General features: G+C 42.6%; 1 protein-coding gene across 1 annotated transcript in view; it reads left to right on the top strand.

Moving 5' to 3' along the window:
* Positions 1-20119, top strand: part of TNR (tenascin R) — an 82607-nt gene that overhangs the window by 48010 nt on the left and 14478 nt on the right. The window contains exons 13-16 of the mRNA XM_047840799.1: positions 318-437; positions 3743-3886; positions 4562-4692; positions 5600-5732. Of these exons, the coding sequence (XP_047696755.1) occupies positions 318-437; positions 3743-3886; positions 4562-4692; positions 5600-5732 (528 nt within the window). The remainder of the gene's footprint in view (positions 1-317; positions 438-3742; positions 3887-4561; positions 4693-5599; positions 5733-20119) is intronic.

The following is a 20119-nucleotide window of genomic DNA, read 5'->3' as shown; positions in this document are numbered from 1 at the left end:
ACGGTCCCATGATGAGCAAACTCTGTTCCCCCCAACAGGCACCACTAGCCTTTAGCCTGGAAGAATCCCCTTGACTCTATGCCACAAAAAGGATACCCAGAACTCAATACAGACCAATCAGGGCAAAACTGGGTACTTGGGAGGAAGGACGAAGGGGAGAAGAGAATGAGATCAGAAGGGGAGAAAGGAAAGAGGTCTCCACTCACTTCATCATTTTGTATGGCACAGCTGCAGACGTGCGCGATGGGTGAAGCTGCAGGAGATAGTTCGCTGCAGTGCCTCCTACGTTCACCTGATATTCTCCGGTTCCATTTCAGCCATGGACAACCCTGTGGATCTGATCGCCACCAACATCACTCCAACAGAAGCCCTACTGCAGTGGAAGGCACCAGTGAGTGAAGTGGAGAACTATGTCATTGTTCTCACACACTTTGCAGGTGAATGTCTACAGGCCTGTGTATCAGGCAGGTGGGAAGGGTGGGGACTGGGGCTGAAGGCTAGTATGACAGTTTTTGTTTTTTAAAGGACATTTTATCAAGCTGAGGAACATATTAGAAGTTTTCCTGCTTTACTTTTACTCTCAAGCTCTCAAGATGTCCCCAAACTCTGCAAACAGTACCAACTATGGGAATGCAGAAGGGCCGAATCTGAAATGTACAAGGAGGGCACATAAACAAAGGCAAATACAAAAAACAGAGCAATAGCACTTGGAAGACAAAACTCAGAACTGAGCTAAGACATGGCCCCAAATGCTATGGGCTGGAACGCAGACTTTTCTAGATATTTACAGAGCGAGAAAACCACTAAAGCACCACGCACGGAGCAGATAATATGTGAAAACAGGTGACAAAGGATCCAGGCCTAGCAAACTCCTGTTGCTTTAGTCTTGTCTACCCATATCCAACCCAAAAGGTTGATCCAGCATGAAATCTTGAGTTTCAATGTCTTCTTACCATGCTTGTTCACCTTACATTATTTGAAGTTGAATAGAGAAGCCCAAAGCAAAATAGTGTTGAGTGATTCAAGTGTCTAGGCCTAGGAAAATTACTTGCCTGGCCAAATTATACATGTGATCACAGAATTCTTGTGGGTTATACCCGGGAGTCCAGAGAACAAAGATACCAGAAGACAAAAGATAAGCAGATGTCTTGATTTTCAAAAATGACAGAGGAAGCCAGTTTTTGTAAGCTGCAAAGTAAACAGATGGTCAAAGCTTGGGAAAATAAAAACCAAAACAGACTATTAAATAAATTGGGAAAAGAATTAGTGGGTATAGCATACAAGTACAGGTTCACTAAAAGGTTTACCAGAACCACTTTAGGTCCCTTTTTTTTTTTTTTTTAACTGGCCAATCTGCTAACACACTTGGATTTCAGTATGGTATTAGAAAAACCCACTTATCAATTTGACAATGAATTTCATATATTGAAAAAAAATAAAATAAAATAAAATAAAATATGGTTAAGAGTGAAAAAAAAGAACTCTGTTAAATGTTTAAAAAATAATTACATTAAAAATATACATTAATTTAAGGGGGGAAAAAAAGAAAGAAAAACCCACTTATCACTTAGATGGAAAAATACATGATGGATCATGTTTGGAGTTAGAACTGTAGCTGATTGGATGACCCTTCTCAAGGAACAAATATCATGACTATAACTCCACCAGAACCCTGCTATGTGCATGTGCGATCCGTGTCAACTCCTGCCACCCCTCCCTGCATGCCATGGGCCTGCGTTTCTTAACTCTCACCATGCCTTCCCAAACCGCCATGCATTTGCATGTGTCATTTCCTCTACCAAGAAATTCCCTCCCTACTTGTCTGCTTAGACACACACATTCTTTAAGTCAGTTTCAACACTATCTCCTCTGCCAAAGCTTCCAATATTCCCCCAAGGTAGATAGACCCACCCGCTCACAGATACAAAGTACATGATTCCAGGGGCGCCTGGGTGGCTCAGTCTGATAAGTGTCCAACTTCGGCTCAGGTCATAATCTCGCGGTTCAGCTCTGCTGACAGCTCGGAGCCTGGAGCCTGTTTCAGATTCTGTGTCCCCCTCTCTCTGCCCCTCCCTGCTCACAGTCTGTCTCTCTCTCAAAAATAAACAGACGTTAAAAAAAAAAAAAACAAAGTACATGCTTCCCTCATACCAATTAACCTCCGTTCGTGCAACAAATACTTTTGATGTCCTCCCACGAGCCACGCACTCACCAAGGCTGCAAGGATTCAGAGACAGAGCTTGAGTTCTCTTCGCAGACCTCACTCTGGTGAGGATGAAACCAATACCTGGGTACAACCCAGTGTGAGCACTGTCATGACACAGGCAATCACAAAACAGATGGATCGCTGATTGGGAGTGAGGGTGTTGAAGGGGAAAAAAACAAGCTGATCTCAGGTAAAGTTAGAGAAGGATTGTATAGGAAAAGGAATTCCGAGAAAAGAGAGCAGCCTGAGTGCATTTGTAGAGATATGAGAGAACATGAGGACTTCGGAGAACTGCCATGGTTTGAGGTGGCTGGAACAGTGACCATGAATGAGGTGGCTGGAACAGCGACCGCTGGCAGCATGTTGCAAATGAGGAAACTAAAAAGGTAGAGTCATTATGTATGTTCTTCCAAAGAACTGGTGTGGATTTTAACTTGTTTGCATGCCTTCTACACCTTTAGATCACAAGGAACTTGAAACCCCCACCTAGTTTGGAGAATTGCTTTGTAAACTTTCTTAAATGCTGAGTGATCTGGGAGTATTCTAAAGACACAAGAAAGGGCTTGGCCCTGCTCTAGTGAATAGTTGTTTTTATTTTTGTTTTTAACATTTACTTATTTTTTGAGAGACAGACAGAGCGCGAGTGGGGAGGGGCAGAGAGACAGAGGGAATCCAAAGCAGGCTCCAGGCTCTGAGCTGTCAGCACAGAACACAACGTGGGGCTGGAATCCACAAACTGTGAGATCATGACCTGAGCCAAAGTCAGACACTTAACCAACTGAGCTACCCAGGCGCCCCTCTAGCGAAGTTTTATTGACAGCATGAATGAATACAGAGAAGACACGCTTATCACATTTGTATATAAAACAAATCTGGGTAGTCACTGATACTGTGATACGGTGACCGAGAGTAGCTATGCTTGTGCTGAGCATAGCATAATGTATGCAGAAGTTGAATCACTACATTGCATACTTGAAAATAATGCACCATTGTGTGTCAACTGTGCTCAGATATTTTTTTTAACTGTGATCAATAGAATCCAAATTCAAATATAGTTCAATAAACTGAAACAGTGGTCCAAAACTCAATTGACAAGGCAAAATACGGTAGAAATAAATGCGGAGCTCTGCCCATGGGTGCAAGAAGTCAACAGATTTGGAGCTGCCACATACATGTAATGGTGGTTGGGGATAAATTTTCTCAGCCTAGAAGAGAGGGCTTGATTCGAAGCTGTGGTGGGGGGGAAGGAGCCATGGAGACAGAGGCTTCAGCTTTTCTTTGTAACCCCAGAGGCTTGAGTGAAGTCACAGAAAAGACAATTTGGCTTCCAAATAAGGAATATGTTTCTCAATCGAGATGCAAAACATGATGAGAGGAGATGCTTGTGTGGAATCCAATGCTAAGCTGAATAGCCTTTAAAAGATGTCTTCCACAATCCTTCAATATTGAATCTTTATGAAATGTCTTTGGATTTGATAAGCTTTTCCCAGGTGGAATCGCCTTAGTCAGCTCTTACCCGTGTTCATGTGATTTCAGTTGCTGGAGAGACCATCCTGGTTGACGGAGGCAGTGAGGGATTCCAGCTCGTTGGCCTGCTTCCCAGCACCCACTATACTGTCACTATGTATGCCACCAGTGGACCTCTCACCAGTGGTACCATCAGCACCAACTTCTCTACCCGTGAGTACACGGCTGGCTACATATCCAGCATCCCTAGATGCTTTTGCAGATCCTGAAAATTATCCGTCCCCATGTGGTGGACTAAATTAGAGTCTAGAGGCTTTGGACAGCGCAGCTATGAGCTGTTCGTATCTCAGTCGACTGCTGCCCAAATGCCAGTGAGCTGCAGCTCTCAGGCAGCAGGCACATGTCTATTTTATGCTTTCATCCTGGGTCTGGCTGACAGCAGTAGAACCAGGCCAAGAGAGGCCAGTATTGGAAATGGATCTGGCCCAGAAAAAACTGGATGCATATGAAAGGGCTTGATATCTGGGAGACACTGGCTGGGTGCAATCATGGCCAGAACAGGAGACAAAGGTATAGTTGTGGGGATGATGATGCAAGTTCAAGAGTGAACTCACAGACATGCAGATTTATTTAGGTCATGATTTCAGACATAGGTCAGATTGGAAGATGACACACCTGGGCCCAGAGGCCCAGGTTAGAGGGGGAAATAGGTGCAGGAATGATCATGACACTGACTGATCATCTTCTGCTCCTGTCCAAGCTAGAACTGGGGTCAGCATGTAAGCAGCCCAGAGACCACGTAGGTGGGCAGATAAATACCTGATACCTGGAATCAAACGGAAAGGAGCTGGAGAGGAAGGTACTCCTGGCATTTTCTCTTCTTTATAGTCCTGGACCCTCCTGCAAACCTGACGGCCAGTGAAGTCACCAGACAAAGTGCTCTGATCTCCTGGCAGCCTCCCAGAGCAGAGATTGAAAACTACATCTTAACCTACAAATCCACTGATGGAAGCCGCAAGGTGAGATTTTTCTGTAAGGGAGATTTTTCTATCAGGCCATCCAAAGGGAGCAAACTGGGTTTCCCGTGACGGATACAGACATGCTGTTGAGGGAAAAGCCTGAGTCTGTAAGCTAGAGATTTTGGTGCTAGTCCTGGCTTCTCTACTACTCTCTTTACAAGTTGAGACAAAACACGAAGCCTCTCTGAGCCTTAGTTTCCGCTCTGGATAATGGGGGTGTCTACCTTTAAAACTTCACTTGGTTTTGGGTGGTGCTTCCAATATGATGATGCAAAGCACAGTGGAAACTTCCAAGCCATATAAGTACATCGTTTTGGGAAAAAATTTCACTAGCAGGGCCAAGCAAACATGAGCTGGATACCAAATTCGATAGTCTTTTATGCCTCTTGATAAGCATTATAAAGGCTACATCTATAGCCTGCAGTAAAGAGATGACACATTTCTGTGTTGTGTGATCAGTTGAAATGGTACTTCTAGAGCACCGGTTGTCAGACTTCTGTTTGCAATGAAATCCTTTTTTTTTTTTAAAGTGAAATCATATTCAGGAGCAGAATGTACAAAATGGATGTAAGCAGAGCTAGTCTGTTGGATATGGAGTAGGGAGGCCTAGGCTTCTGCCTCCCTGGGTCCCGAGGAATCTAATACAGTTGGAAACAACTGGATTTGATAATCCACATGCCTACCTTTATGCCAATGTGCATCTATGCGGTAGGAGCGGTCTCAATCTCACACAGGAGCTGTCCTCTCTGCCTGTTGGCTCGATGCAGTCTTTGTTGGGGAACGGAGAGCACACAGTGGCCGTGGCGATACCGACCGATCTGGCCGTGGGCTTGGGCTTCCTTTCCCAGCTCCTCTCAATCATGTGCCTGTCACTCCCATCCACCTGCCTTCCTCGCTTGTTCCCCAGGAGCTGATTGTGGACGCAGAGGACACGTGGATCCGACTGGAGGGCCTTTCTGAGAGCACAGACTACACGGTGCTCCTGCAGGCGGCCCAGGACACTGCCCGGAGCAGCCTCACCTCCACCACCTTCATCACAGGTGAGACACACGGCCCGGTGATGCTTTCTTCTTCCCTGCAGGAAGTCTGGCTCCTCAGCAACTTCTGCTGAGACGTGATCAGGGAGGAACCTATCAACGGACTCAACTGCCTCTTCCTGTGAAGGAAAATAATGATTTTCTCCACTCCCCCTTTGCCCCCCTTCCAAGACTGTGCCAGGAAACTTCTCACTACCAGGGCAACCATAGGAACCAGCAGTGCAAATCCCTGGTCCACCTGGACCCACTAAATGACAGGTTCCTGTTCAGATTTTCTGCAAGTGTTTTCCCAGCAAATTTCTTCCATCCTTCCTTCCTTTCTGCCTTCCTTCCTTCCTTCCTCTGCTGCCTGTAATCAGAGAATCACGTAATAAAGGTATGGATAGTAAACCCTTTGCATTAAATCCAGGGTTCTTCTCCATACACGAAGCACTTTTGCATTCCTATGACCTCAGTTCAGTCCTTGTAACAACTGGTGAGAAGGGCCTTAGGTATACCCCCATTTCACAGATGATGAAACAGAGTGCACAGAAATCAAATAGCATAAGTGCCTGGGTCAAACTAGAACCAAGGTCTTCTGCTTCCAAATCCAGTTGCTCCTGCCTTCCTCCATTTAAGTATCAGCAGCATATACCTGAAACTGTCCTTCAGGAATAAGGGTGTCCTCATGTGTATAACAGGAAATAAACCAACATTGAACCTTTGAGAGCTATCTGACAGGCACTGTTCTGACTACATTACATGTATTATCTAATTCAAGCCTATGAAATCACATCCTATGAGGTATATTCCATTATCCCTATTTCCAGTTGAAGAAATTGGGCCACACAGAGGTGAGGCAACTCACCTAAGACCCCATAACTTGTAAGTAGGAGAGCCTGGATTTGACCCCAGTTGACCTGTCTGTGGGGACTGTGCTATTAACAGTCCTTTCTGCCTTTTCCCACAGTACCTCTCTATAGTCCGTAATGTAGGACTTTCCAGTCCACACTTTGAGCTGTCTTCCTGCCCCACGTTCTGGAGGTGTGGCTGTGCACATGTGTGGGCCAAGCGAGAGTACCCCTTGTCCCTAGATGTATGTCTGCCTGCCATGTCAGAGTACCAGGATGGCTGGAATCCTGGCCCTGCCTCAGAGCCTATCCCTTCATCACCAGAGGGAGGTGACAGAATATGCCCCATCCCTACTCAGGTGGCTCTCCCTGTAGACTCACCCTAAATGGTAACGCAGGACACTGAATCAAATACACCAAAATGTCACTAGTGGTTCTTTAAGGTAGTAAGATTGTGAATGAGTTCTCCTTTCCCTTCTTTTTAATATTTTGAATATCTTACAAAGTGGCTACAATGAGCACATTCATCAGAAAAATGATTTTTTTAACTAAAAAATAAAAATAAGCCGAGGGCGCCTGGGTGGCTCAGTTAGTTGAATGCCCAACTCTTGATTTTGGCTCAGGTCATGATCTCACAGTTCGTGAGATCAAGCCCCACATCGGGCTCTGTGCTGACAACATGGGGCCTGCTCGGGATTCTCTCTCTTCCTCTCTCTCTCTGCCCCTCCCCCACTCATGCACACACACACACTCTCTCTCTCTCTGTGTCTCAAAATAAATAAATAAACTTTAAACAATCTTAAAAATAAATAAAAATAAACATAAGCCTTGGTCGCAGGGCTTGCCACAAGTCAAAACGCGTCTTCACGAAGCAGAACTTGGAGGACACTTGATCCCTTTAAGGGGCTCAAGTCAATTTTGCGCCCCTTCCATGCCCTTTCACGGAGGGACTTATCTCAGCATCAAGGTGCTACCTTCTCTTGTTCCAACCCTTCGCTGCGTATTCACAGGTGTAAGGGTCCTCTGTGGTCCTCTTTTTCAAGCTGCCACCCAAAGACCCGTGGATTGGAGCTTCTCCCTGAATTAAGAATTTCTTTCCCACAAAAAGGACACAGATGACAGGAAAAAACCAGAGCTCCCAATCTGCATATTTATTAAGTCCAAAGTAATCATTTCATCCCCGAAATGCATAGGCTTCAAAGATCGCTCAGTGTAGTATGGGCCACGGCTCCCTCCCTGGTAATGCCACAGCTGGTGTGTGTGAGCAGGATGATAAGACACTGAGTCTACGGCCATACCACCCGGAACGTGCCTCATCTCGCCTGGCACACCTGAGGTTTCTCCAGCATCTTGTGGCTGTGTCTTGCTCCAGATCCACCCAGGCAATAAAAGTGTACCAGCTTCTGTGCCCACCACTGGCCCTCTCTTATGAGAAGCCGCCCCAGAGATGTATAATAGTTTGGGTCTGGGATCCCAAATCCCGCGGGAGGCTCAGCCAGATATAATAAGCAGAGGGCTAACAATTCATGGAAATCCAGAGAGGGGGCGAGGGTAGTGGCTTTGTTTAGTGGACAATGCAGAGGGGCCATCAGGGGGGATTTAGGTGTTTGTTTCTTTGTTTTCATGAAACTCCAGTTGACACTGGGCTTCCTGGGGCATGACCAATACCAACTCAAAAAGGGGGAAACTGTTAAGAGCCCACGATCCTGTATAATGAGCGTGGCTACTGACTGAGCTGCCCCATGGACAAGTTGGGGTTGACCAGAGAAGGACTTGCCACTACTCCCGTGGTACAAGGCAAAGATATATCCGTGTTTGGAAGTCTTTGCAGAGCTTTGCTGTGAAGCTCAAATTTAAATTTAAACCACTGATGCGTACCACACCCTGCTGGCTTTGTCTTGGAGATTTATCAGAACCCACTGAAATGACCAGTTGCAGAATGAAAAGTGTGTGGATGGAAGTAATGCATATGGAAGTACCTTGCACAAAGCCTGACACACGGCAGACATAATAAATGTGGGTTGAATGGAATAGTTAAATCCCAGCTGCAGAGCATGGAAGAGGGGTTTCTGGTGAAACAAAGCTGTAGAAGGAGATTTTCAATATCCATCACAGGGACGGGACTGGCAGAGAGAGAGGTACTGCCTGCACAGTGTGATGCCCCAAGTCCCTCCAATTTCAGGGTCTTTCTGCCACCAGAAATGCAAATTTCCCTGAAGAGATTGTACTAAACCTGCACAGTTATTTGCACGTCAACATTAGTGAGACTTCTCTGTTTGAGCCATGCCCACCCCCCCACCTTTTCTACCACCCCCTTGCAACTCCCCTGCCAAAAGCAAATTTTATTAAGGAGGAAGAGAACACAAGAGTATCAGCTTCCTAAATGTGGGGGTCAGGATGTTATCAAGAGGGAAGGACACCTGGTGGCTCAGTCGGTTGAGAGTCCAACTCTTGGTTTAGGCTCAGGTCATGATCCCAGGAGTCATGGGATCGAGCCCTGTGGGGCCTGCTTAGGATTCTTTCTCTTCTCTCTCTCTCTCTCTATGCCCCCTTCTCTGCTCTTATGTGCACACATGCATTCCCTCTCTCTCTCTCTCTCTCTCTCTATATATATATATATATAAGAAAAAGAAGAAGGAAAAGTTTGGGGTTTGCTTAATGGGTGGCTTGAGCCAGACGCCTTGAAGAGGAGTCCAGGAGAGGGGGCCTCCAGCATCAGGGGCAGGTGTTTTTCATCCCAGAACTCTCCTGTTAGCCCCATAGATCTCTTACAGGTCTCTGGAGATCAGGCTCCCTCTGAAGAGTGGCCTCAGTGGCTGCACCTTCGGCCTGATTCTGCCTCCCCTGACGTGAAGCACATCCCAACTCATCCTCTCCCTGTCTCTCTAACTCCCTCCCAACACACACACACGGGAGCCACATAGCTCACCCTGTCTGCTCTATCGGCTGGCCCCTGTTTGCCTAGAAAGAAGAAAAGGAGGAGGAAGAGGAGAAGAGGAGGAGGAGGAAAAAGAAGGAGAAGGAGAAGGCGGGGAAGGGGAAGGAGAAGGAGAAGAAGAGGAAGAAAGAAACAAAAACAAAGAGCAGAGAATCTTTTCACATACTTGAAAGACTGAAGAGCTGCCAGTCTGAACCCCATGAATTATTCCTGCTGAGCAAGAGGTCTGAAAAACACCAGAGCATCCAATGTGACGGCACATCAGGGCTGATGGATTTAGAGACTAATTTCATTCTCGTAACAGGCATCCTTTCCGACTTCATTGACAGTGCCTGAGCTCTCCACTTAGCAGCATCCTATTCTTAGGACGGGATGTTATCAGCTGGTCGTTCTAAGCATTTTCTATGCCTTGTCTTATGGAACAAAAGAGCCTAGAGCTGGGCCCCTAAGTGGCCTCCATCCGCTAACAGACCTTCATCTTGCCTTGGGTGGGCCGCAATAAGAGGCTCATTTCAAGCAGATGTCTATTTAATGGTCTGGAAAAGAGTTGAGATGCTTTTAAAAATAAAAATAAAAGAGAGAGCGAGAAGAAAAGAACTCACTCCCACAAAACCTCAGAAACTTTCTTTGATCAAGATATCCTCCCTTGCTGTATTCCTGCCATAGAGCATAAACCCATTTCATTCTTTCCATCATGTTAATAGCTGTCTGTCCTGTTGTCCCTGGTGTTTGCACAAGACTCTAGGGGGAATTAAATACAAGTAGTATGGAAGAGAAAAAATATGGATACATTATTTATAATTTACTGTCGCCTGAAATTTCATTCAAGGTCTACTTGTCTTTCAGAGACATGAATATAAATGAGGAAACAAATATTCCCCGTAGAGCAACAGGGACTTGGTGAAATGATCTTCTGAGACGCAGGTTTCATTGTCTCTTTTAATACTATAAGAAGCAAACAAGACGCTCACTAAAGCTTGTCCTCAGAGACAGCGAACACTATAAAATAGGTTGTCTTGACCTTGAGGTTAAGCGAAGACAATCATTTGTGGAGGTACCCAGAGATGAGTAATGAGAAGTTTTCTTTATTGCCTTTGCTCCAGTCTATCCCACATCCAGGCTGAGCTGCTCTCTGGGGCTTTTCAGGAAAAGCTCTGGGAGTCTATTCTAACACAAGCTTCAGTTTTGAAGCTGTAAAAATTAATAAGGATTGGCAAATCCCGGATCCCTGGACAATAGATAGTGGGTCATGCAAATCCACGTAATTATCAGTTGGGAATTCCAATGCCCACTGTGCATTGCTTCCTACTCTCATTTATACCACACTTCCCCCTTCATCAAAGTAGGGAACTGGAGAGGATTCCCTCTGCTCCACTACTTAGAAACAGGTGGCGTGCCAGCTCTGTTGAAATAAGCAATCTCCCAAAAGGAGAGGTCCACCTTCTCCTTTCTTGGACACCTGACTGTGTGGAAGGAGGGCACTACAGACCCCATTTGAACAAACTATTCCCATCCATGACCCCCAAGGGCCCTCTCTATATTTATTCATTTCTTTCTTTCTGCTTTCACCTTTTCTTCCGCCTGCTACACGCAACCGTTCTGAGGCGTTGAATTTGTGTCCTTTGGTTTATATGTGTTTTTGAAAAATGTGTTCTTGGGCAAGTTTTGAGTATATTTCAAATGTGTGCAAATGGTATTGGATTACACAATTCATTCCCTGCTCTCATATTTTCTACTCAGTGCTGTTTTTAAGACCCATCGATGCTGTAGTGCAGGTGCCTAGTCTCTGGCTTCCAACTGTTGCAAAACACTGCGTGCTGTTCATCCATCGCATGTTACCTCTCCATTCTCCCAAGATGGACAGCAGATGGTCCTCAGCCTCCCACACCACAAATGGTGCTGCAGAAAATACCTTATATGTGCCCTCTTATGAATCAGTGAGGCATCACCTTTGGGATATGTTCCCAGAAGAGGAATGACTGGGTCAGGGGGTATGTGTTTACCTGGTTTAACTAAGTATTGCTCTTTGGGATGGCTATGCTAGTTCACACTCCCTACGGAAGTTCATGATGGCTTCTGTTTCCTAATGACATGATCCAGCTTTGTAACTTTTGACAGTCTAATAGGCATAATTGAGATTTAATTTTCTGGTTGAATTTTTTTTATTTTTTTCTTTTTTTAAGATGAAATTTATTGTCAAATTGGTTTCCATACACCACCCAGTGCTCATCCCAACTGGTGCCCTCCTCAATACCCATCACCCACGCTCCCCTCCCTCCCACCCCCCCATCAACCCTCAGATTGTTCTCAGTTTTTAAGAGTCTTTTATGGTTTGGCTCCCTCCTTCTCTAACTTTTTTGTTCCTTCCCTTCCCCCATGGTCTTCTGTTTAGTTTCTCAGGATCCACTTAAGAGTGAAAACATATGGTATCTATCTTTATCTGTATGACTTATTTCACTTGGCAGAACACTCTCCAGTTCCATCCACGTTGCTACAAAAGGCCAGATTTCATTCTTTCTCATTGCCACGTAGTATTCCATTGTGTATATAGTTGAATTTCTTTAAATAATAACAAGTTTGAGTTTAAACATCTCATCTATGCTTGTTAGCCTTTGAGTTGCCTTTTTCTATAAATTGCCTGCACATACAGCCTATCTTTCTATCAGAGTTCCTGTGATAAGTAAGTGTTACCTAGCATTATTTGAGTTTCTGAAGTCTTTAAGTCTTTACCTGCCTGTGGGACACAAAGGTATTCTTCTATGTGTACCTTTATTAACTTTCTAGATTTTTTATATTTAGTCATTTTGTATGTGGTATTAAGTAAGGATATAGTTTTTTAAGTTTATTTATGTTGAGAGAGAGACTGCATACAAGCATGCAAGGGAGGGGCAGAGAGAGAGGGAGAGAGGGAATCTTGAGCAGGCTCCACGCTATCAGTGCAGAGCCCAACATGGGGCTTAAACTCACGAACCATGAGTCCACAACCTGAGCCAAAACCAAAAGTCAGACGTTTAACCGATTGAGACACGCAGGTGCCCCAGTAAGGATACAGTTTTATTTTTCTTCATATGGTAAGCCAGTTTCCTCAACATCATTTACTAAGTAATCCATCTATTCTCCATTGATTTGTGTTGCTTTACTGTATATTAGGTTTCCATATGTACATGTATCCGTCTCTGAACTCCAAACTCCATATTCTAGTCCATGGTCTGCTCTATAGCCAACACTACATTGTGTTTTAATATCGATCACTCAGTATCTTAATATTAATATCTCAATATTAATATCACTTTTCTTTTTCGAAGTTGACTCAGCTCTTGTGACCTTCATTGTCCCATAGGCATCTCAAAATAAGTCTATCAAGTTCCACAAAAGAAATTTCGTCTTGAATTTAGACTGGAATTGCAATAAGTTTATAAAGTAATTTGGAGAGAACTGACATCTTTAGAATACTAAGTCATCCCTTCTAAAAGTATACAATGTGTCTTCATTCATTCAAATCATATCTGTGCTCTTTAATAGGATTTTAAGTATTTCTCTATAACATTATGTTCTTGGCTAATTTCTAAACAATTTACAATTTCTTATTGCTCGGTGACTTTCATTGAACTTTAAAAATTATTTTCTAGTTCCTTATTGCTGATATGGAAAAATGCTATGGATTTTTGCATATTGATCTCATACCCAGCAATCCCGCTGAGCTCTTTTATTAATTCTAATTATCTATTATTTCTGTTGATATTTTTAGGTAAATGTTTTATATCATTTACAAATAATAGTTTTATCTATATATTTCTAATCCTTATACCTCTTATTTATTTACTTTTCTATCCCTTGTCCCATTAGCTGGGACCTCAAGAACTATGTCAAACTGAACGGTGAGATTAGGTAACCTTTACTTGTTCCCATTCTTAAAAGGAATGCTTACTTGTAGCTTCATGTTGCATACTTTTTGCTAAGTCTTCATTTTTAAGCTTCTTTTTGATGGGAAAACAGAAGCTTTTCTAAAATAAAATAAATATAGGGGCGCCTGGATGGCTCAGTCAGTTAAGCGTCCAACTTCGGCTCAGGTCATGATCTCGCGCAGTCCGTGAGTTCCAGCCCAGCGTCGGGCTCTGTGCTGACAGCTCAGAGACTGGAGCCTGCTTCATAATCTGTGTCTCTCTCTCTGCCCCTCTCCCACTTGCACTCTGTCTCTATCTCTCAAAAATAAATAAACATTTAAAAAATTTATTGAAATAAAATAAATATATAATTAGCTAATCTTAAATAAACCAAGGTAATATTCGCTTAGGTTTGAAGTTTAAAACATAAAAGTTAAAGAATTTTCTTCTATTTGAAGCTAAGAGTTTTTGTCACAAACTTTGTGGTTAAATTTTATCAAATGGCTTTTTTCTGCATCAACTGAGTTAATTATATGATTTTTATCCTTATCTTAATAACGAGATAAAGTACACTGATAGACTTTTCTTTATAGTCCTAGGAGAAACCTCACCTGAATGTGATTTTTTTTTTTAATCCACTGTTGGGTCTGATTAGGTAAAATTTTGTTTAACCTGTTTACACAATCAGACACAAACACAACCTGTTTACACGATCTACAATCGTAAGTGAAATTGACCTATACATTTTCTCATGTACATGGTTCCTTATTGAGTTTTGAAATCCATGTTTCACTAGATTCATTTAAAAAATCTAGACAGTTTTCATTCTTTTTCATACTTTTTTTGGAGTAACTTACAACAGAACTCATCACTAAAACCATTGGGGCATTTTTTGTTGTTTTAGTTGTTTCTCTTTGTTTTAGGGATGTCAGATGTTGGACTAGTATCTCTGCATTATCTGTCTAAGGTCCCAGTTTCTTCTTATACCAGTTGTGGCACTTTATAACCTTCTAGGAGTTTATTCATTTCATCTGAGTCTTAAATTTTAGTAGCATGAAATTCTTCAAAAGACTTTATTTTTAATCTCTACTATATCTGCAGCTATTTTCACTTTTTCAGCTTATTTTTGGCAACTTCAGTCTTTATTTTTTAATCAGTCTTATTAACATTAATCAATATTAATATTTTCAAAGAGCCAGCTTTTAGATTTAAGATCCATATTCATGTTTACTTGTCCCTATAAATTTCTTAAACTGATCAATATAGTACCTTCCCTGCAGCAATCCAGGTACTTGAGCATGTTCTCAAACCCTCTGGACTCTTCCCCACTCCCTGTCCCTTTCACCTTCACCCAAACCAACCCTGTGTGGATTTGGGCTGTGGGTTGTTAAAAATAGGCATTTTTCCCTCCTGTTTTATGATAGTCTTTTATTTAAGGCAAAAATAAGACATCTTACTCAAGTATTTAACCACCCCTACTTTTCATATCTGTAGCATTTGTCACTCTTCTGAACTGTGTGCTTCCTCTAGATTTTCCAGAAAGGATTTTGTAAGGCAGACCTCATGAAATTTCACATGCCTGGAGCATTTTTTTTTAATCATACCCTCACATTTGAATTGCAATGTGATCAGAGATACAAAATGTTAGGTTCCAATATTTATTTTCCTTCATATTTTAAAATATTCCATTGTCTTTTCATATGCAGTGTTGCCACTGAGAAGTCTGATGTCAGTCTGATCCTTGTTCCCTCTGGAGGCAGTCTGCTCTTTCTAGAAGCTTTGAGAATGTTTCTCTTTCTTTTTTACAGTCTTCCACTTCATATGTCTTGGGGTTTGTTTTTCTTTTCATCTTTAGTCCAACACTCCTAGAGCCCTTTAAATCTGAGGTGTTTTATCTTTAATTCTGAGACATTTATCTTCATTATTTCTTTAGACATTTCTTTCTGTTTTTATTTCCCCTTTTTAGGACTTCTATTAGGTAGATGTTGGAATGTATATTCTCTCCTCCAAATCTCTTAGCTTTGTCTTTATGTTTTCTTGCCTTTTATCTTGCTTTTAAATCTTTTCAGAAAGTTCCTCCATCTGATCATTCAATTCATTTATTTGTGTTTAGCTGGATCTAAATTCTCCATTCATCCCATCCATTATGTTCTTACTTTCAGCTATTATATTATTCATGCCTAATATTTCTACTTAATTATGCATGATTTTGGTTATTTTTTTATATTGTTAATTTCCTTTCTTACCTCCTTAAATAAAGCTGACATGCTTAATTTAAACTTGGACCTACTATTCTAATAGTTCTGCATCAGGGGATGGATGTCACACAGCCTGTGGTCTTTCTTTCTCAGTAATCTTACTCTCCAGTGATGGACATTCTGGCTTATGGGCTCATGTCTCTTTGGGGTTATCAGCTGCTGTGTCTGTTATGTGTGTAATAGAGAAGAACCAAGTACACACGAAGAGGTAGATAATGAATAGTCCATGAAAGTATGGGGGAGAAACAAAAATAGAACTTCAAAACTTTTTTCTGACCTACTCTTTTTCTCTTTTTTTTGTACTGTTTGTGTCTGGTTTTTGTATCCAGGTGATGCTGGCCTTATTGAATGAGTTGTCAATGCTCCCTCTTTTTCCATTTTCTATAAGAGAATGTATAAAAGTGGTGATGTTCCTTTTTTAAATGTTTGATAGAATTAATAATGAAGCCATCTGGGCCTGGAGATTCTTTTTCTAAAGGTTGTAATCACAGATCCAATTTCTTTAATAGTTATAATCTTATTCAGGTTACCCATTTCATCTTGGGTGACTTTTGGTAGATGGTGATTTTCAAGGAAATGGTCCATTTCATCCAAGTTTTTAAATTTATTTACATAGAATTGTTTATGGTATTCAGCAGGATGGGGATGTTCAATCACTCTTTAGGGAGGGCAGTGAATTTTATCAAACATCAATACCATCTGCCTCGGTTATAAGATGGCATTGTGAATGTTATAGAAGGACCTTATATGTCATTATACACAGGATTTTATCTGGCCAATTTTTAATTATATTGTCCCAAATGTTTTCAGAAAATCTAACTGTAATTTCCCTTTTCGTAATCATAGGAGTGGATATAGTGCTTTATATCCTTTATACCTTTAGCAAATATTGACTCAGCATCTACCATGGGTCAAACACTGTTCTAAGTTCTGAGGATAAAGTAATGAACAAGATGAACCAGATGCCCACCCTCCTGAAACTTATATTCAAGGGGATGAGGCAGTTGGGAATAGACGAAGGAAGGAAAACAGGTAATTTCAAGTAGAGATAATATTATTTAAAAATATAACCAGTAATGGAATAGGCACAGATATAAAGAGCTGACCTCTAGGACAGTTCTTATGGCAGGAAGTGTTTTCTGATTGTCACTTCCTTCCCCTGTCATAGACTCTGGACTCAACTAAGATGGTCAGAAGAGGCCTCCCTTTGAACTGAGATATTTGAGCCAGGGCTTAAATGATGAGAACAAATTACACAAAGAAGAGCATTCCACACCTAGTAAGAGTAATTACTATACCCCAAAGGAGGAATAAGTTTGGTATGTTCAGCAGATTAGAAGAAAGCCAGCAAGAGAGGGTGTGAAATCCAAGGCAGAGCCAGAGCATACAGGGCTTTGTAGGCCAAGGTAAGGATTTTGGATTTTCTTCTAAATGCAAGAAGCTATTTCAATTGGAGCCATTGCACTGAAGAAGCCATTGGAGGTTATTTGGCAAGAGAGAGATAGGATGAGATAGGATCACATTTACATTATTTTTAAAAAAGCACTCATTAAAAATGGAGAGTAGATATAAGTAGGGTCAGAATGGCAGGAAAAGACCAGACAGGAGGCATTACCATGATCCAGCCCTCTCCTTTCGAGGTCCAATCAAGAGCCACAGAGGCTGACAGCTGCTAGTCTGTGATCAACTCATCTGCCATGGAACTGGGTTTCCTGATATAAGTGAATCCACAGAATAAGGCAAATTATGTCAGAATATTGCTCTGTGAGAGTACTTTCAGCTTATCTTTGAAAAGAAGATTTGGAAGCCTACTGGGTTTGCCCATGGTGGGTAGAGGCAGACGGTCTGCAGAGCTTGAGGACCTTCCTCAGCAACTCTGCTTCAGGTGAAGGTATCCAAGTTATCTATTGTTCAGTTGATTCTCCATTCCTATTATACCCTTAAAGACTTTTGTCCCTTCTCCTCCCAGATTCCCTCTTGAATTGGGTCTTAACTCCAGTCTCACCCCAATCTAATTCATTCTTCACCCCACAGTAAGAACGATCTTTCTAAAAACTTGAGCTTAAAGTCCATCAATGGTCTCTTCATTCTATCACCTGACCAAGATAGTTCAGCTCCTTAAATGCCATGATCCAGTCCCTGTTTACCTCCCTGAAGCTCTCACTCATCCACTCAGACCAGCTCCTGGCTAACTTTGCAGTTTCCCAAATAAGCCATACTTTTTGTACAGACCTGGGACACCCTTCTCCCACCAATCTGTAGCTAATTTCTGCATCAGTTCCTAAACTAAGAAGTACTTTCTCAGTAGCACTTGCTAATCCTGCCACATCCCAGGCTCTACCGCTCCCCTTATCTTCATCAGCCCCAAGCTTCATTGAATGCCCACCTCCATGTTTGATAACTCTCTATATTTACCTCTTCCCCAGAGCACTTAGAGCTTGGGGTTATATTTGTTGGTTTCTCCCACCACAGTGTGAGAAACCTGAAAGATGGGACTGCGTCCTTTTATTCTTCATATTCCCATCTTTTAGCACAACATTTAGAACTCAACAGATGCCCCTTATATGTTTGTTGGATGAATATATAAAAGAATAAGCAAGTAATAGATTAGAAGATGCTATTAAGGAGGCTAAGGTGGTAGGTTTTCATAGCCCATGTGTGCTGAACAGGTAACTTTGCCCTGTCCATGACCTCAGACTACCCTCCACAAACCTGCCAACCAGAAACCCACTTCTGGGAAGAACAGTCTAAGTGCTGGTGGCCAGAGGCAGCCACCTGTGCTTCTGTGGAGCAGCACACTTTGCTGTGTAGTTACACAGACACCTGATGAGGCTGTCCTCAGAAGGAACCACTGGCATCATGGCTTTGGTCCGGATGCTAAGGTCATATGAGTAGGCAGATGCTCTCCAAAGCCATCTACTCTGACTCTTTTAAAGATGGCATCCAAGAGTGGAAAACAAGTAAGGGACAGGGCAGGGAGAGAAAAAGTCTCTTCCTTCACTCCCAGCCAGCTGGGGGTTGTCTGATTGTGCTGTATGTCACGTAGCTCACTTCACCCCACTCAGCACTCAGCCTTCGGACACCCAACACAAACCAATTTCTTAGCAATTCTTCCGGTGAGTGCCCCAATCCTGTTGATCTCACAATTACACCTACAAACACTTAACCAAGAGACATCCCAGTGTACCGATCACTTGGCATTGCTTTCCTCTTAACTTGGTAATCACTGCAGCTTGTGCTTTGAAAGAAAGAAAGGAAAAAAAGGCTCTTTGTGAAGCCAGGCCTCAGTTATTGTACCTCAGGGAACAAAAGTTTTGGTCCTAAAATTTCTGCCTTGGAAAGATCACTGGAACGATCTATGTTAGGGTCAAAGGTGAGTTTCTGATGATATTAAATGGCATGACATCTAGAGATGCCTGAAATCTGTCCTGACAATCTCCTAAGAATGTATAAAACCACAGTATACATGCAAGGAACACAGCAGAGCAGAAATCAGTGCATTCCTCTTTTTCAATTTTTTTAAATGTTTATTTATTTTTGTGAGAATGACAGACAGAGTGAAAGTGGGGGAGGAGCAGGGAGAGGAGGGAAACTGAATCTGAAGCAGGCTCCAGGCTCCGAGCTGTCAGCACAGAACCTGATGTGGGGCTGGAACCCACAAAACATGAGATCATGACCTGAGCCGAAGTCGGATGCTCAACCGACTGAGCCACTCAGGTGCCCCTCAGTGCATTCTTTAAAATCAGCTAAGCCAAGGTCTAACAACCCCCGACACAGAGCTTAATAGAAAAAAAAAAAAAAAAAAAAAAAAACTGGAACACAAGGCTTAAACTCAAGGATAAATTGCATCTCTTATTCCCTCTCTTTGCCAGGCCACCCAGCCTAAACCTTGGGACTGGCCTGCTCAAGACATACCTACTGGGAAAGATGGGGAAGGAAAGAGGGAGGGAGGGAGGAAGAGACTGAAACACTCAGTCTAGTCACTAGAGCATAGGATCTAGGCAGAGAAAGAAGACTGCCAGGCCCCTAGGGGACACAGTGTAGCTTACCAACTCCATCTCTTGGTCTCTCTAAGAGGAAAATGTACCCGAGAAAGAGTGGAGTTCAAATCCAGCTGTTCCTCAGACTCATCTGAGGAGATCTGGTAAGACACTGATCCCCTGCCACCCCCTAATATTCTGATTCAGTTCATCTGCTGCAGAACCCAGGAATCTAGATTTCAATGAAGTGCCCACTTGGGAACAATTAGTGAGCCTCTGCCTCCTCTCATCTGGTGAAAAAGAATAATGACTTGATCAAGGACTAGTGATATGAGGCAAAACTCTGGCAATATTGACAGCCAGAGAAGGTGAAGAGGAGTGGTTTCGTGGTAGAGTTGTCTTCTCCAAACCCCAAGAAAACCCTAGTCGTTGCACAATGCTTGTTGATTGTCTTCCATTAATGCCACAGACTATGACGAATCTAGAAACAACCAGGTGGC

This window comes from Prionailurus viverrinus, chromosome F1 (assembly GCF_022837055.1).
Source record: "Prionailurus viverrinus isolate Anna chromosome F1, UM_Priviv_1.0, whole genome shotgun sequence".
Lineage (NCBI taxonomy): Eukaryota > Metazoa > Chordata > Mammalia > Carnivora > Felidae > Prionailurus > Prionailurus viverrinus.
Note: the sequence above shows the minus strand (reverse complement) of the source record. Positions and strands in the feature narration are given on the sequence as shown.